Source organism: Excalfactoria chinensis, chromosome 3 (assembly GCF_039878825.1).
Source record: "Excalfactoria chinensis isolate bCotChi1 chromosome 3, bCotChi1.hap2, whole genome shotgun sequence".
In the NCBI taxonomy this organism is placed as follows: Eukaryota; Metazoa; Chordata; class Aves; order Galliformes; family Phasianidae; genus Excalfactoria; species Excalfactoria chinensis.
The window spans coordinates 99,187,145-99,200,473 of NC_092827.1; the positions used below are offsets into that span (position 1 = coordinate 99,187,145).

The 13,329-nt window shown below is 42.1% G+C and overlaps 1 protein-coding gene across 2 annotated transcripts; it reads right to left on the reverse strand.

The window, feature by feature from the left end:
- Window positions 1–1,993: 1,993 nt before the first annotated feature.
- On the reverse strand, window positions 1,994–10,234 carry PROKR1 (prokineticin receptor 1). 2 transcript variants are annotated; one of them, XM_072332442.1, is made up of 3 exons: window positions 10,065–10,234; window positions 7,893–8,566; window positions 1,994–4,328 (listed from the first exon to the last, which is right to left on the reverse strand). In XM_072332442.1, exons 2-3 carry the CDS (start codon window positions 8,408–8,410, stop codon window positions 3,632–3,634), a joined length of 1,215 nt encoding a protein of 404 aa, XP_072188543.1. In that variant the 5' UTR covers window positions 8,411–8,566; window positions 10,065–10,234; the 3' UTR covers window positions 1,994–3,631. The 2 variants fall into 2 exon arrangements, with proteins under 2 accessions (XP_072188543.1, XP_072188542.1); XM_072332441.1 differs by having other exon boundaries at window positions 7,893–8,569.
- Between the last annotated feature and the right edge of the window lie 3,095 nt (window positions 10,235–13,329).

A 13,329-nucleotide genomic window follows, 5' to 3' on the forward strand; every position in this document is an offset into this window, starting at 1 on the left:
ATCTAGGGCTGCATGTATGTAGGTCACTGTGGAAGTAATGCCTGCTCTTTATTTCTGTGGACACTACCAACAGATACAAAGAGCACAGTATCGCTATTTGATAGAGGAAATGCTCAGCTACAAAGCAGTTTTTCAACAGTCACCATCATTAGTTGTGCATTTTTGCCAGTGGTGAATAAAAGCCTGCATTCTCTGCTTGTAAAAACCTGCGTGAGCAGAGGTGATCCACTGTTGCCACTGCTGAAATACACTACCTACTGCCTCACTGTTTGGTCTCTATAAACATTCAGCAAGCATCAGTTAATGTCAGTAGGTGCCATTTTTCCTGCAGTGCCACACCTTTGCTTCACACACACTTCCATGTCAGGCACCATTCTGTCAGGCTACCCCTCTGCTGCCATCTGTCACCAGGCAACAAAATGTGATGGGAAGGTTCAGCCTCTACTGCCAACCCACCAACATCCACCTCTGATGTCGTGGGCCAACATAATAGAACAGGAGGCATTACTTTTGGAGCAGCCCTCATAACATACATTAATATAGTTAATGTGTGTAAGTAACAAAACTTATTTTAATGTTTATTTATTTATGTTAAAACAAAAAAAGGAGAGCAACAAAATAATAAAACCAATGGGATATCAGATCCTGTTTTTGCGACACTGATGCATCAGTTTGGTTCAGAGGCAGGGACTGCAATTCTCATTGAGCTCTCAGGTGTTCATCAGAGATGCCTGGTGAAATTTCACACCTCCCGTATTTCATCCTTGAAAATAATTGTTCACAGATGTATGCGCTGCCAAAAAGCAGTGACATGAATAAGGTGTAGCTGCAAAGTGAGGGCTGGTTTGTGCCGTATGGGTTGGATATGCCCATCCTAGGGAGTGGTGCTGATACAAAAAAAAAACTCATCTGTTTTTTTGTTTTGTTTTGTTTTGTTTTCTCCACACAAAACTCAGTTTAGTCTGGGGAACGTGGGCTGTGGCCCATTGCCTTGGCTGTTCTGCTGCTTCATTGGGCCATTGGAAACATGAGAATCAGGGCACCTGCAGTGATATCTTGGTAATGACTGAGGGAACACCATGGCAGTAGGATTAACCTGGCATCACTTTCCAAGAATCAGTGAAAGAGGTAAGCAGCTGAAGTAGAGATTTGGGAGGGCATTCCTTTCCCTGGGCACACAAAGATGAGCTACCTTAGACTTCTCCATGGAACCTGTCCTGGCTTTGAGAAGCAGCCCTGGCACAGCTGCCTGTCACAAAGGGCAGCTTCCAGCACTATGTGGCAGAAGGTATGCCTTTCAGAAAGCCATGTTTGTTTTTTATTTTCTGTTTTCTTTTTGCTTTCCATTTTCTCCAAGCTTTTGTGCTGCTGAGCTCTGCAGTAAAGGAGGATCTGCGTGCTGCCTATGAGCACCCATTCCACTCTGGTCTGGGCTTTCCAGATGTGGAAACTGCTGGTTGCTTGACTCTCACCAAGAATAGTCGAGGAAAAATAGGTGGGAGGAATATCAGGACACTCTAATAACAGGTAACGTTCCTAGCTAATCCCTAATAGCTACAACAGACTCTAGAAGATAAATACGGGCAGATAGTTTCAGGAGAAATTACAAGATTAAAGCTCTCGATGATGCAATACTGCAAGTTCTTAATGTTTGGGTTGGTTTTTTTTTTTTTTTGGTAGGATGGTAAAACAGTAGGTTTTGTACTTTTCCCTGTTTCCCTAAAAATGTCATTTAAAAGAACGACTTCAGTAATGGTTTGGCCTCAGAGAGGAAATTATGAGATCTCTCCAACACATATTTTTTAAGAGCAGCTAATGGCAAGAGGATTTGAGCACTTTAATGGATTTGAATATCCTTTTGCCATTAAAATTAATTGGTCAGCCTGGCAGCTTTTCTTCAACAGACACTGGTTAGCTCATGTTAATCGCCTGAGTACAGAAATGATGGCTAAGGGAACAATATAAAAAAATAATTCAGAATGCTCATCGTGACTCTGTGTTTGCTGTTTTATTAGCAAGGTTCGCTGCTCACTTAATATTCACAAGTAAACAAATTATTTACAAAAGCCACTTACTCCAAAAGTAGGTGCTGCCACATACTTTAAAACAGGAAGCATTTGTTTTCACAATAGAAAAGACTGATTTCAATACACGATAGTCCACGGCGTTTTAGGTGTAGTTAAATAGTTAAATGATGTGCCTTGCCGCTATTGTCACCTGTTTTATCACAGTCCAGTTAAGAAACGCTCGTTGTGGAGTTGCACAAACTGAGAATAGTAAAAATGGCATTGTGGGAGGCAATGCAGAATCTGTCTTGAGTTGTTGCTTTGCGTTTGGCCATACAGTGAGCTACTCAACTCAGCGACCAGCTTGATTAAACCAAAGTCCGTTTCCACTGTTTGCAGGACACATCACCTCAAAATCTTTGTAATTTTGGACCTACTTATATTTTATTTTGAAGGTGTACGCAGACTGGATAAGCTGTCTTGGTGTGGTTCAGCAGGGTGGACTTTTTCCACCAACTTTCTCTTCTTTCCGATGTGTCCCACTGAAAAACAGGACAAGTCCTATGAGCACAATTTGAAACACATGAAATTCCATCAGAGTGAAAGGAAACAGTTGTATTGTGAGGACTGAACGCTGGCAAAGGTTGACCAGAGTAGCTATGGAGTCTCTATCCTTTGAGTAAGTTAAAGCTCAATGGAACACAATGCCGGGCAACCTGCTCAAACTGAGTGTGGCCCAGATAATCTAGAGACACTGTTCACCACCCCCAGAGTTTTGTGATTGCATCTGTGATTCTGTGAAGTGCTCAGTGACTCAAGGCAGCCGACAGCTGGCCAGAGGGTGCCTGGAAGTGAGAGAAGGAAACCGTCCCTCTTTAATTTCCAAATACTTAATAAACAGAGTAACGCTCGACAGAAAAATACAGGGTGGAGTGCTGATAACATATTCTTAAACCAGATAGCACATGAAGAGACTTCAGGTCTTTACTAGACTGAGAAGCAGTATTCAGCTCTGTGAACTTTGCAGAGAACGTGCCTTTCATAAGAGCATGCTGCACACTGGACAACTGAAGCTGGTGGTCTGTGGGCTTCAGGGAGCGTCTTCATGAGAGGTAAACTGAGAGTAAGGAGTGGCATGAAGCAAAATGGTCTTTTTTGCTATCCTTCCTATCTTGCCCATGAAGAAGCAGATGGAAAAGGACACCGAGCAGCTTAAAGATAAGAACGATAAGCTCAAAGAGAGTAAAAGATTTATGCTCAGAAGTAACGAAGAGAAATGATGGCTAGGAGCGATGGCCAACTCTTCTGTCTTTGAAATACGCTTTAATGCATTCACTGATTTTTTGATGTTGTTGTTGTATTCTCTATCAGTTTTAAACAGCTCTAAAACAAGTGCCTACATTCCAGATATACAGATGGGTAAACTGACGCACAGCATCAGTCTGAACTATGGGATTATGCAGCAGTCCAGTAGAAGGATTCTAGTGGAAATCCATAGCATGTTGCTTCTTCAGGCCTCTCAACAGTGGGTGTTTGCAGGAACAAAAGAGAGAATCTTCTGAGGTGGTACTATTTCCTCTTTCCTGCCCCCCCCTCCAGAATATGAGATTAGAACCACCTAAAACTTACTTCAGTTTTATGCAGTCTACCTCTTCTGTGACTGGCATTGCACTTGTTCTGAGGTCTAAGTCCGTACTAGATTTACTTCCACGGTATGTTGATCTCCACCTGAGCAACATGATCTTCTTGAAGTACTTCATGGTGTTGTTTTTTACAGTTACGAAACACATTGTGTTTATCATGCTGTTACTCATAGCAATGCATTCAACTATGTAAAAAGCGGTAAGATAATGCTTCTCTTTCACAAAGATTGTGGGGAAAAAGTCACGGACAATGGTGAAGCCATAGAAGGGTGCCCAGCAAAGAACATAGGCGGTCAAGATGCACATCAGTACCATCACAGTTTTTCTTCTGCATCGAAGCCTTTTCCTGATTTGTTCTGTCTGAAATCCTGGTACGGTTTTAAACCAAAGCTCTCGAGAGATTCTGGCATAACATAAGGTCATCGTAATCACAGGTGCAACAAATTCAATGCCAAAGATGAATAGGAAGTAGGATTTGTAGTACATCTGTTGGTCAACTGGCCAAATTTGACCACAGAAAATTTTCTCCTGGTTTTTTACTATAAATAATACAGTTTCAGTAGCAAAGTATGCAGATGGGATAGCTACAAGTATGGAGACGATCCAGACCAAGGCGATCAGGATGGTTGCTGTTTGATAATTCATGCGTGGTTTCAGTGGGTGAACAATGGCCAGGTACCTAGAACAGACAAATACACTCATAATGGAGCTTGTAAACAGCATTAATCAGAGCACAGTTCAAAATACATGTGGACAGAATGAGGCAGGAGGAAACTGCTGGCACTGTTAGAGACTGACACATTCATTTACAAGGAGTTAATACATTTGGCCAAAGTAGTGGCCTAGAATGAAGATCCTAAACCATAAGTTCTAGAGCAAATAGCTGAGGAGTTTGTTAAGATAGCAGGTCTTTGACAAGCTGAAAACCTGACTGCGTATTAGGAACTCAGTCTTAAACTCCTGCCTGATAACAAAGCCAAACTGAAAAAGGTGTAGTGTGGTATCATAAACCTTTCAATTTTTAACAGGAATCATGAATTTTGGAGTTACGGATAGACTAGAAGAAGAGAAAGAGAGGGAATATTCCTATTACTGACAAATATGTTAGCAGGAGCTAACGCAATACGGAGATGACAGTGCATCCAGGACACACCATGATACAGCATCAGGAATACTATCGTGGGCAGCACACATACAGGTAAGTGTTTAAAATATGCATTAATATACACCTAGTCAGGTGCAGGTAAAAGCACAAATACATAGAAGGAGGAGAAAAATTTGCCTATGCAGAGAACTATTTGAATATAAATATATATATAACATACATGACAGTATTTCCATTATTTGCCTTGTTAATCCATGGAGCAAAAAGAGTTGAAGCTGATGCCAGCAATGGTTACAGGTGGTTTTTCAGCCACCAGCAAAGGACTATATGTTCATTTGCTGCTCATACACATTTTTGTTTAGGCTGCTGGAGGTGTCTGTAGCTAATAATTAATCTCAAATATGCTTTGTTAAGTAGTGTGCGCCATCCTGTACAAGCTGAGTTAGGTGTTAGCACTTCTTATTACTGCAAAGCTGCACAATGCACTGCAGTGTTTCACAAATATGGAGAAGTAGAAGTATGATGCTTCCAAGACCAATCAAGTGCCCTTGATTCAGTTAAAAAAGGGGTTAGGACCAAATTGCATTCACTCTCAGTTGCAGGGTTCTGTTTCTTTTTTTCTTTTTTTTTTAGTATTTTGTTTGAGTTGGGAAGGTGTTTTTTTTAAGAAGCTGCAGATATAAGATGATTTTACATTAGGATGCTCTCTAACTCAGATTACAATGCTGCTAAGAGGAGAAATTCCAGTGCAGTTGTATTTGACACAAAGGGCTGTTTGAAACAGTGGCATTTCTCCATTCATTCAGATACTCTTCTGTCTGTATATGTGATAAACACAGATAGCATCCACAGGATTCATTCATTCTAAAATAAAATGGAGAGTCAGTAGAGCTTTTCACAAGCCAGATCTTGGAAGCAGATAAATTGCTCACTGCTTTTAACACCGCAGGCTGGATGTCAAGGGTCAGCAGAATTATTCAGCTTCATTGTGGAGCTGACAAATGAATATTTTTAGATCAGGTCTTGTGGAAAGAACATGATGGAAGAACGTGTATGTAGTCATAGGTATGCATATCAGCTCAGCAGAAAGTTTGGCTGAATGGGGAAATCTCCACAGCAGAATTTTGTGATGGATTTCCTGGCTGCCATTGCTTACCACACTTTGCTGTCACTGTGGAATGGAACTGGAACACACAAACTGGATTTAGATGAAACTGCACTGGAAGATATGATCCAAAAAAGCACTTAGAACATGCCAGGTGCTCTTGAGCATTCAGTTCAGGGAACCCAGCAACAGCCAACCTCCCCCCTTCCTGAACATTAACAGCATGGACACTGGGTGCTTAGCACAAAATCCTCCTCTTCAGATCTCCATTCACACTGCATTATTTTTTAAGATTTTGAAATTCTTATATGTTTTCTGCAAATAGACATCCAGGAATACGAAGTAAAGTCAGACCTGTGGGAAGTCCTAAAGGGTAGGATTATCCTCTCTACACAGGTGAACCTTTTAAAATGACCTAAATACATTAAGAGAAATCTAATAGGGGCTAAAGTCAACTACCCACGTGACACAACCAACATGGCTGTGAAATGAATTCGCTTTCTCTGTTTACTAATTCAAAAGCTCACACATAACAATGAAAACCAAGTGTTCTCACAATGAACTTCAGTGATTAATTATTTCCAGGGTTGTTTTAAAGATGTGTGGGGGTTAAATTGATTCTGATTATCTTTTGAATCAGTTGCCAAAACCTATCCAACATTAGCCTAGAGTATCAAATAGCACATGAGAGAAACTGACCAAAGGTTGGTGGCAGAAATGATATTACAATGAATGGTACAAGTTCTTGAAAGAAATCGTAGAGCGTTTAGATGGATAGACAGAGGGTAAACAGAAATATCATACACAAAAGGTGACTTGTCTTTGTGTAAACAGTTTACTGTATAAGTCTCTGGCTTTCTGTGAGTTGGGCATGTCAGGCTTATATCAGCATGAAGCTGATTTGCAGCACTTGGGTCTATCAGAATCCACAAAACACGGGACTAAGAGAAGAGGAGTTGTAAAAAAGAGCATAGTTAAATGACTTGTTAAAATTCCTGGAGTGAAAGGCAAGCAGAGAAATATCTCAGGACTACAGCAAAAGGCAGGTGTGCTTTATTTTTGTGACTACAGCATAAAGCAGCAGTGTGCTCAGCTCACACCATTAGGAAGGCTGCAATAAACCCTCTGGAAGGCTGCGCTGATGGAGTATTTTAATACTTCCTGGACACACTGCAATCACCACTGTTTCATGGGTTCTGTAAATAACATTTGGATATTTCCTAGCCTGCTGCTATGCCATCCTCAGAGAGGCATGTAAAGAGAGAGGTGAGTATTTCAGTGAAGGAGCGTGCTGATCATATTCACTGAGCATCCACTTCTGGTTTGGAGCATCCATCTAAGACCTCAGTACTAACAGATGTTTAATGTAGAGACTGTTGGGTTTGCTCAGTACAGCATGACAGGGAATAATAACCCCATTTTGCAAGCTTGACAGAGGTCTTACCTGTTATTCTCTTTCACACTAGAACAAAAACTGGGGAGAAGACTTTAGAAGTGAGAAAAACATATCCTGTAAGGCAGTAATCCTACTAGGAAACTCACCTGTTAATTCTGTAGTCACCAGTCAACTATTTCTCTCTCTGTGAAGAATACTTACTTCACATTTTGTAGTAAAGGTGGGGCAAAAGGAAAAGCTCTGTAGCCTACTAATGGAAATTCCTTAGAGATACATAGCTTGGAACAGGATTGGGTGAAACACCTTTCTTTTTTTGCCTATTGACTGTTTCACATTTCTCTGTCTCCTCTTTCCTAAATCTGTTCCAACAGTTGAGTTGGATATATTTTTATGAGGAGGGGAGGAGAAGGCTTTAATAAATGAACATTCTTTTCACCTGAAAAGTTTAAACAATATATTTCCACATAGTTTTCTTTGAGATGATCTTATGACCTCATGCGATTAAGCTGTTATGAAAAAAGATACCCAGGTCTGTATAGCACCTACCTTAAAATGACCACATCCTACAGAACAGCTGACCTTGGTAAAAACCTAGTAATCTGGCCTTCTCCTTGTGCAGTTATAACTCCTCACCTACCTGTCAACAGCAATAGCCAGGAGAGCATTGGTAGAAACATAGAGAGAGACAGTCCGTAGGTAGTTGACCGAGGCACAGAGGACATGGCCGTGCTCCCAAGACAGCTGCCGTACCACATAGTAGTCCATCTCAAAGGGGCAACAGACGATGGCAACAATGAAGTCTGAGATTGCCAGGTTGGCAATCAGCAGGTTGGTGAGGTTTCGCAGCTTCTTGTAGCGGGCAAGGGCAGCGATGAAGATGAAGTTGCCGATGCCACAGACCAGCATGATGCCAACAAGAGCCACGCCGATCACAATCTTGGCTGCAAAGAAGGTGCGAGTTTTGGTCATGTCGTCTTCACTGTCCAGTGGCAGGTCATAATCACTGTAATTGAAATTGAAAGGGAAGGAGAAATTTCTCATGGAGGTTAAATCTCCATCGTGGAGATTGTAGATTGCAGCAAAGTTGAGATGGACGGTAGCATTTGGGTTATGTTCATCTTGCTCCAGGACCATGTCTGTCTTCTTTTGACACATGTGGCTTGGCTGACCCTTGGATTTGTATTGAAATTACCCAGCGTGTCAGGGCACAACAGTGGCAGGCAAGAGACCTCATCCAAAGTTTCCACCTGAGCAGTGAGTCACCTTGTCTTTGTCCCCATGAGACTACAGAGCAACAGCATCTTTTCTCGTCTTCTGTGGGAACAAAAAGAGGAAAACATTTCCTGAGAGGAAATTACAGCAAAAATAATGTTCATAGGGGGAAGCAATATCCACCTGGTTGCCCCGCAGCTCTATTACTGTCAGTGCACAGTGGGAAGAAATACTTTGTGAAAGGATGCTTTGGTTATCATAAAATACCTAGAGTTGCATAAGACATTGGTTGCAACATCTGGCAGTTTTATTTACCAAAAATGAAATTTTGTTTTCAGCACAGAGTAAAGTGACAGTACAGGAGTGTACAATCTGCTTCGCATATCTGCCAGCCTTCAAGTCCATGGTGTTGACATCTCTGTGCGAGGTAAAAGAGCTAAAAGGAGATGGCACCTTGGTTTGTTGAGAAGCATCTGATGTCTCTTTGGGGCAAGTCTTTTGCTTTATGCTGGATGTCTCAACAGGAAAGAAAAGAACCGATGTCCTGGCTTATAAATACATTTCTTAATTAGTAAGAGTTGCCAAGACCCAAGAAAAGAGCGAAGCCAGCGCTTTCTTTTTTGGCAGCCACGTAGTGAGTGTTGGGGGAGGGATGACCAGATTTCCAGCCCGCATAATCTATCATTGCTTCTCTCAAACCAGTGGAATACTGCCAGTCTGCATGGACAAGAATTTGTCCCATGAACCTTCCTGTAAGGCTCTGCTGCAAAGGCAAACCAGCTGCTCAAAAGGAGGGTGCTTTCACAAACAGGGTTTTGAGGTAACAGGAAAAATCCTCCTTATGCAAGACAAAAGCACCTTGAAAATTTGAAAAGAGAGAGAAGGATACTTCCCTCTTCGTACTGCCTGTTGTACCAAGCATTAAAAACAAATTTATTTTCCAAACTGAGGAAAATATCCAGTCTACTCCTTAATTTTGCCTTTCCCTCTGGATCACAATGCTGAGAAGACTGTATTCTTGCATCCTCCCACACTGTGTCTGGGAGTCCTCACACCAGACTCCCAGATATCAGGACAGTCCTAATCCATCCCAGAAGAGAACTGAGGAGGATTGCTGCTTTTTCATTATTATAGCAGTACGTCTTGAGCTCAAGAAAAGCTACTGAGTAATACCCACAATGGCTACAAAGGACTGTACAGAGGAGCTGTTCTCCTTCCCTCCCTACAACCACCCTCAGCCCCTAGTGTACCAATGCTCTGTAAATCTTGGAGAAACTCTTCTGTACAACTTCTGTCTGCACACTGCTTTTCAGACTGAGAGTTGCAGAACAACTGAACAGCAGAAAGCCAAAGCCTGAAACTAAACAGCATTTCAAACAACTAACTGGTTTGTAAGACATCCCCAAAGCTGACTGGAAGCGTGAGCCTTCGCGTAACACTGGTGCTAAACAATTGGACACAGAATCCATATACTGGTCATAGCAAGGAGCAACATCTGTTTTACACAGATTTCTCTGCAAAACATCAGGAAAGATCATTAAAACAAATAAAAGCAAGCACACACAAATGGACATAACACCATCAGGTAACTAACTACCTGCAGCTGCTCTTATCTTCTTCAGGGTCCCTGGGACTCTGGGTGTAGCCTCTGGATTCTCCCCTGCAAATACGTTGCTGTCACTGAAGCACAGAAGGGATTACTACAAAAGCAGCCAAAGGACTTTGCTGAACGATAATTTCTCTGCCCTGTAGCTCAGAGGGAGGATAGCTCTGCTGTCTGCGTGCATGCATCTAAAGCCTTTTCTCAGTGGGAGGCACCTTGAAGCTGTCCATGCATTTCTAATTTTAAAGAGGCAGTACAATACAGAGACAATACAGCACAGGTCCCCAGCCTTATTTTTCCGCTCTTTAAGTCGCCTGAATGCAGCGAACAGCGGAGTGTCTTTGTTAAGGAATCTGAGCATGGAGGGTGCAAAACCCCATTGCGTGCTTGATTTTTGAGTTTTGCCTGTGCTGGACAGCAGCTACCTATACCTGGTGTGAAACAGGAGCAGAATACAAAAGCTCTTGTTGGAGAGGAGCGGGAGGAAGAAGAGCGAACCACTTTCCCAGGGACCTTTCTCTGTGGTTATCTCTGCAGCCATTGTCCTGAAGACTGCTACTGTGGCAGCTTGTGCAGAAATGAGGGTCAAGCACTGAATAGCCATAAATCAGAGGACTTCTGACAGCTTCCCTTGACCTCTAAGGGAATCAGTCAGAGCAGGAAAGTGGCAGTGAATCCTTAAGGACGTGTCCTTTGCTAATGCTGCCTCCTTGTTGCTCTGAAGCGCTCGCACCGCAGCCAGCGGTCTTTTTGCTTCCCAGTTCTCCAAAAGAAAAGGAAATGTGCTGCAGATCTCCCGTCCTCTTCTGCACCTCTGGTCATCTTTACCATAGCTTTCATTTTTCAAAGTGTGTAGTTGGGAGACATTGCGTAGTTCTTGGTATGTCAGTCTGTATTGTGAGCAATTGTGAGCTAGTGGGGTCCTACCTCTGAAAGAGGGAATTAAAGAGAGCAATCTGTTAAATGCCTACAAATGTGAAATGAGTTTGGATGGAAGAGACAGTAATATGAAATTTGTACCAGAAAACCTGTGGAAGGCCAAAGTCTGCCCTATCTAGAGCTAGCAGATGCCATTATGAATTTGTTTCATGTGGTTTTGTTTTAGCACTCATTCTCGTAGGCGAAAAGCCACTTTAGATGTGTTTCGTATGCTGAAAAGATCCAACCAAACGCACAGTGAGGAAATTAGGTATGGTCTACTTGTTGAATTCTATCACACACAAACAAAAATCTTTGAGGAAGAGACAACGTGGGTCTTGTACTTCAGAATCAGGTCTAAAATATCCCTAAAATGTGCCACATACACTAGAAATAGGCCCTTAGAAAAGCTAATGTGAGCTAGCTTTTAACGTAGCTCTTGCGAGCTTTACATTAAGAATGCTTGTGTTCTCTTTAAGACTTTGTTCAGCTGTCTCACTTTAAGTTATCTAGTGAGTTAACCAAGTAACGTGATATCTAAATATTTATATTCCTTTAGGCCAGAACCTCAGCTGCTGTAGAACAGCGTATCCCCATTGACTCAAGGCAAGCTGTTGTTGGAGCCCTGTTAACTGCAGCTCCTCCAGATCTACACTTTGTGCTTTACACGTAGCCTCTGTACAGCTGTTCATCCACCACGGTCCAAACAATTGTGCTATATGTGTCAAGCTGTTTCTTAGAAAATACTGGTAATACCGTGAAATGATGCATTTGGCATGTACTGTGCAAGGCAGTGCTTTGGTTTTGTTGAATTGAAATTGTTGAATAGATAGTGAAACCAAAGGTCCTGAGTGCTGCTTTTAAAGTTACACAGGAATGCTGAAGGTTAAAAACAGGGCCTAGGAACTCCAATAACTGGCCTGGCAACATGCCTTGCTACAGCAGAGGCTGAGGTGGTAGTGGAGGGACTCTAAAGCCACTGGGTGTGTGCAGGAGGATTTTCCAGCTGTAGATGTACAAGAAGTCCAAATCCACCTTCCAAAAAACAGAGTTTTTTTAATGTAGTAGTGCTCAAAAAGCAGCTCCATGGAACAGCCAGGGTATGATACGGGCTGGGCAGCTGTCTGTGCATGTCTGGGACTTCTTCAGCCTAGCAGCTTTGTAGCCAGTGAATCTCTTTCTCCTCCTAGGAAGAGAGCACTGGGAGGCTTTGGTGCGCCTGAGAGCATTCCTTGCCCACAGCCCGTATATGATGACATCCATTTATTGCATGCTTACTTTCTATTACATTGCAAGTCTGGAGCTGGATTTCTGCATAAGGTAGGTTTCTCATTCCTAGCAACTTCCCCGATGCTGTTACAACATTTTAGCAGCGCATTTCCTGAGACCAATGTTATCAGTTCGACAAATTCAGTCAGAGGCAAAAAAAAAAGTTGATTCTGAAAACTACCATGTAAACAACTTACATTCCTGGGTTTGGTTGGTGTCATTATTACGGTCGCAGTTTGAATGGGGAAATTATTTGCAGGCTAAATTATGCAAAAGCAGATTGCAATGCAAAGTACTTGTTTAGGGAGTTTCAAATAATGAATGTCTAAAGCTAACATTTAGCCCGGTAACAGAGCTAAGGGCTCTGGCCTTTTATTTCAAAACAGCAAATGCACCATCTATTGGCCAAATTTTCTTAATTGCTAAATAAATTGGACTCGGAGCTATGTAATTAATCCTAGGGGACTTATATAAGCTTTGCATGAAGTGTAACTGGAATTGTACAGAAATTGCTAATACAAATCAGTTGGTGAAATGTGACAGGAACTCAATAGAACAATAGCATCACGCTGCTGATATTATGGAAAAATGAACAAAAGGTAGCAGTGCACACGGGTTACCACTGTCAGTGTATCTTAGCACAGTATTCTAACCAGACACTCAATTTAAGGGTGTTACTGAGAGGGTGTTACTGGCATACTGGTATGTTCGAGAAGGTTATGTTCAAGGGAAATTATTTGAGATATAAAGGGCTGACAAGAGTTCAGTATCAATCCGAGGAAGTGATTAATGTAGTGTGAAAGCCTTTCAGCAGGTAGCCTATGCTGATTATTTCTGCACGCTCTTGAAACGGATCTGGGCCCAACAGAATGATGCCTAATGGCTGTTTCATTTGTCGCTGCTCAAAGCATGAAACCAAAGCCCTGGTGTCAAGATGAGTCATGACAAGAAGCTATCACACCTTATTTCTGCCTTGAAAAGGTTTTATGGTTCTTCTATGTGGTTTCACAACTCCGGGGTCAAATCAACCTTCTTTTCATCGTAGTTTTGAAGTATGAAAGCACCGCTGTTG

What these genes read in the sequence shown, in the direction of transcription:
- PROKR1 (XM_072332442.1), bottom strand. Translation starts at nt 8,410, where the DNA reads ATGTGTCAAAAGAAGACAGACATGGTCCTGGAGCAAGATGAACATAAC. An exon ending in CTGGCTATTGCTGTTGACAG is followed by an intron (nt 4,329 to 7,892) that starts GTAGGTGAGGAG and finishes TGTCTGTTCTAG; the next exon opens with GTACCTGGCCATTGTTCACC.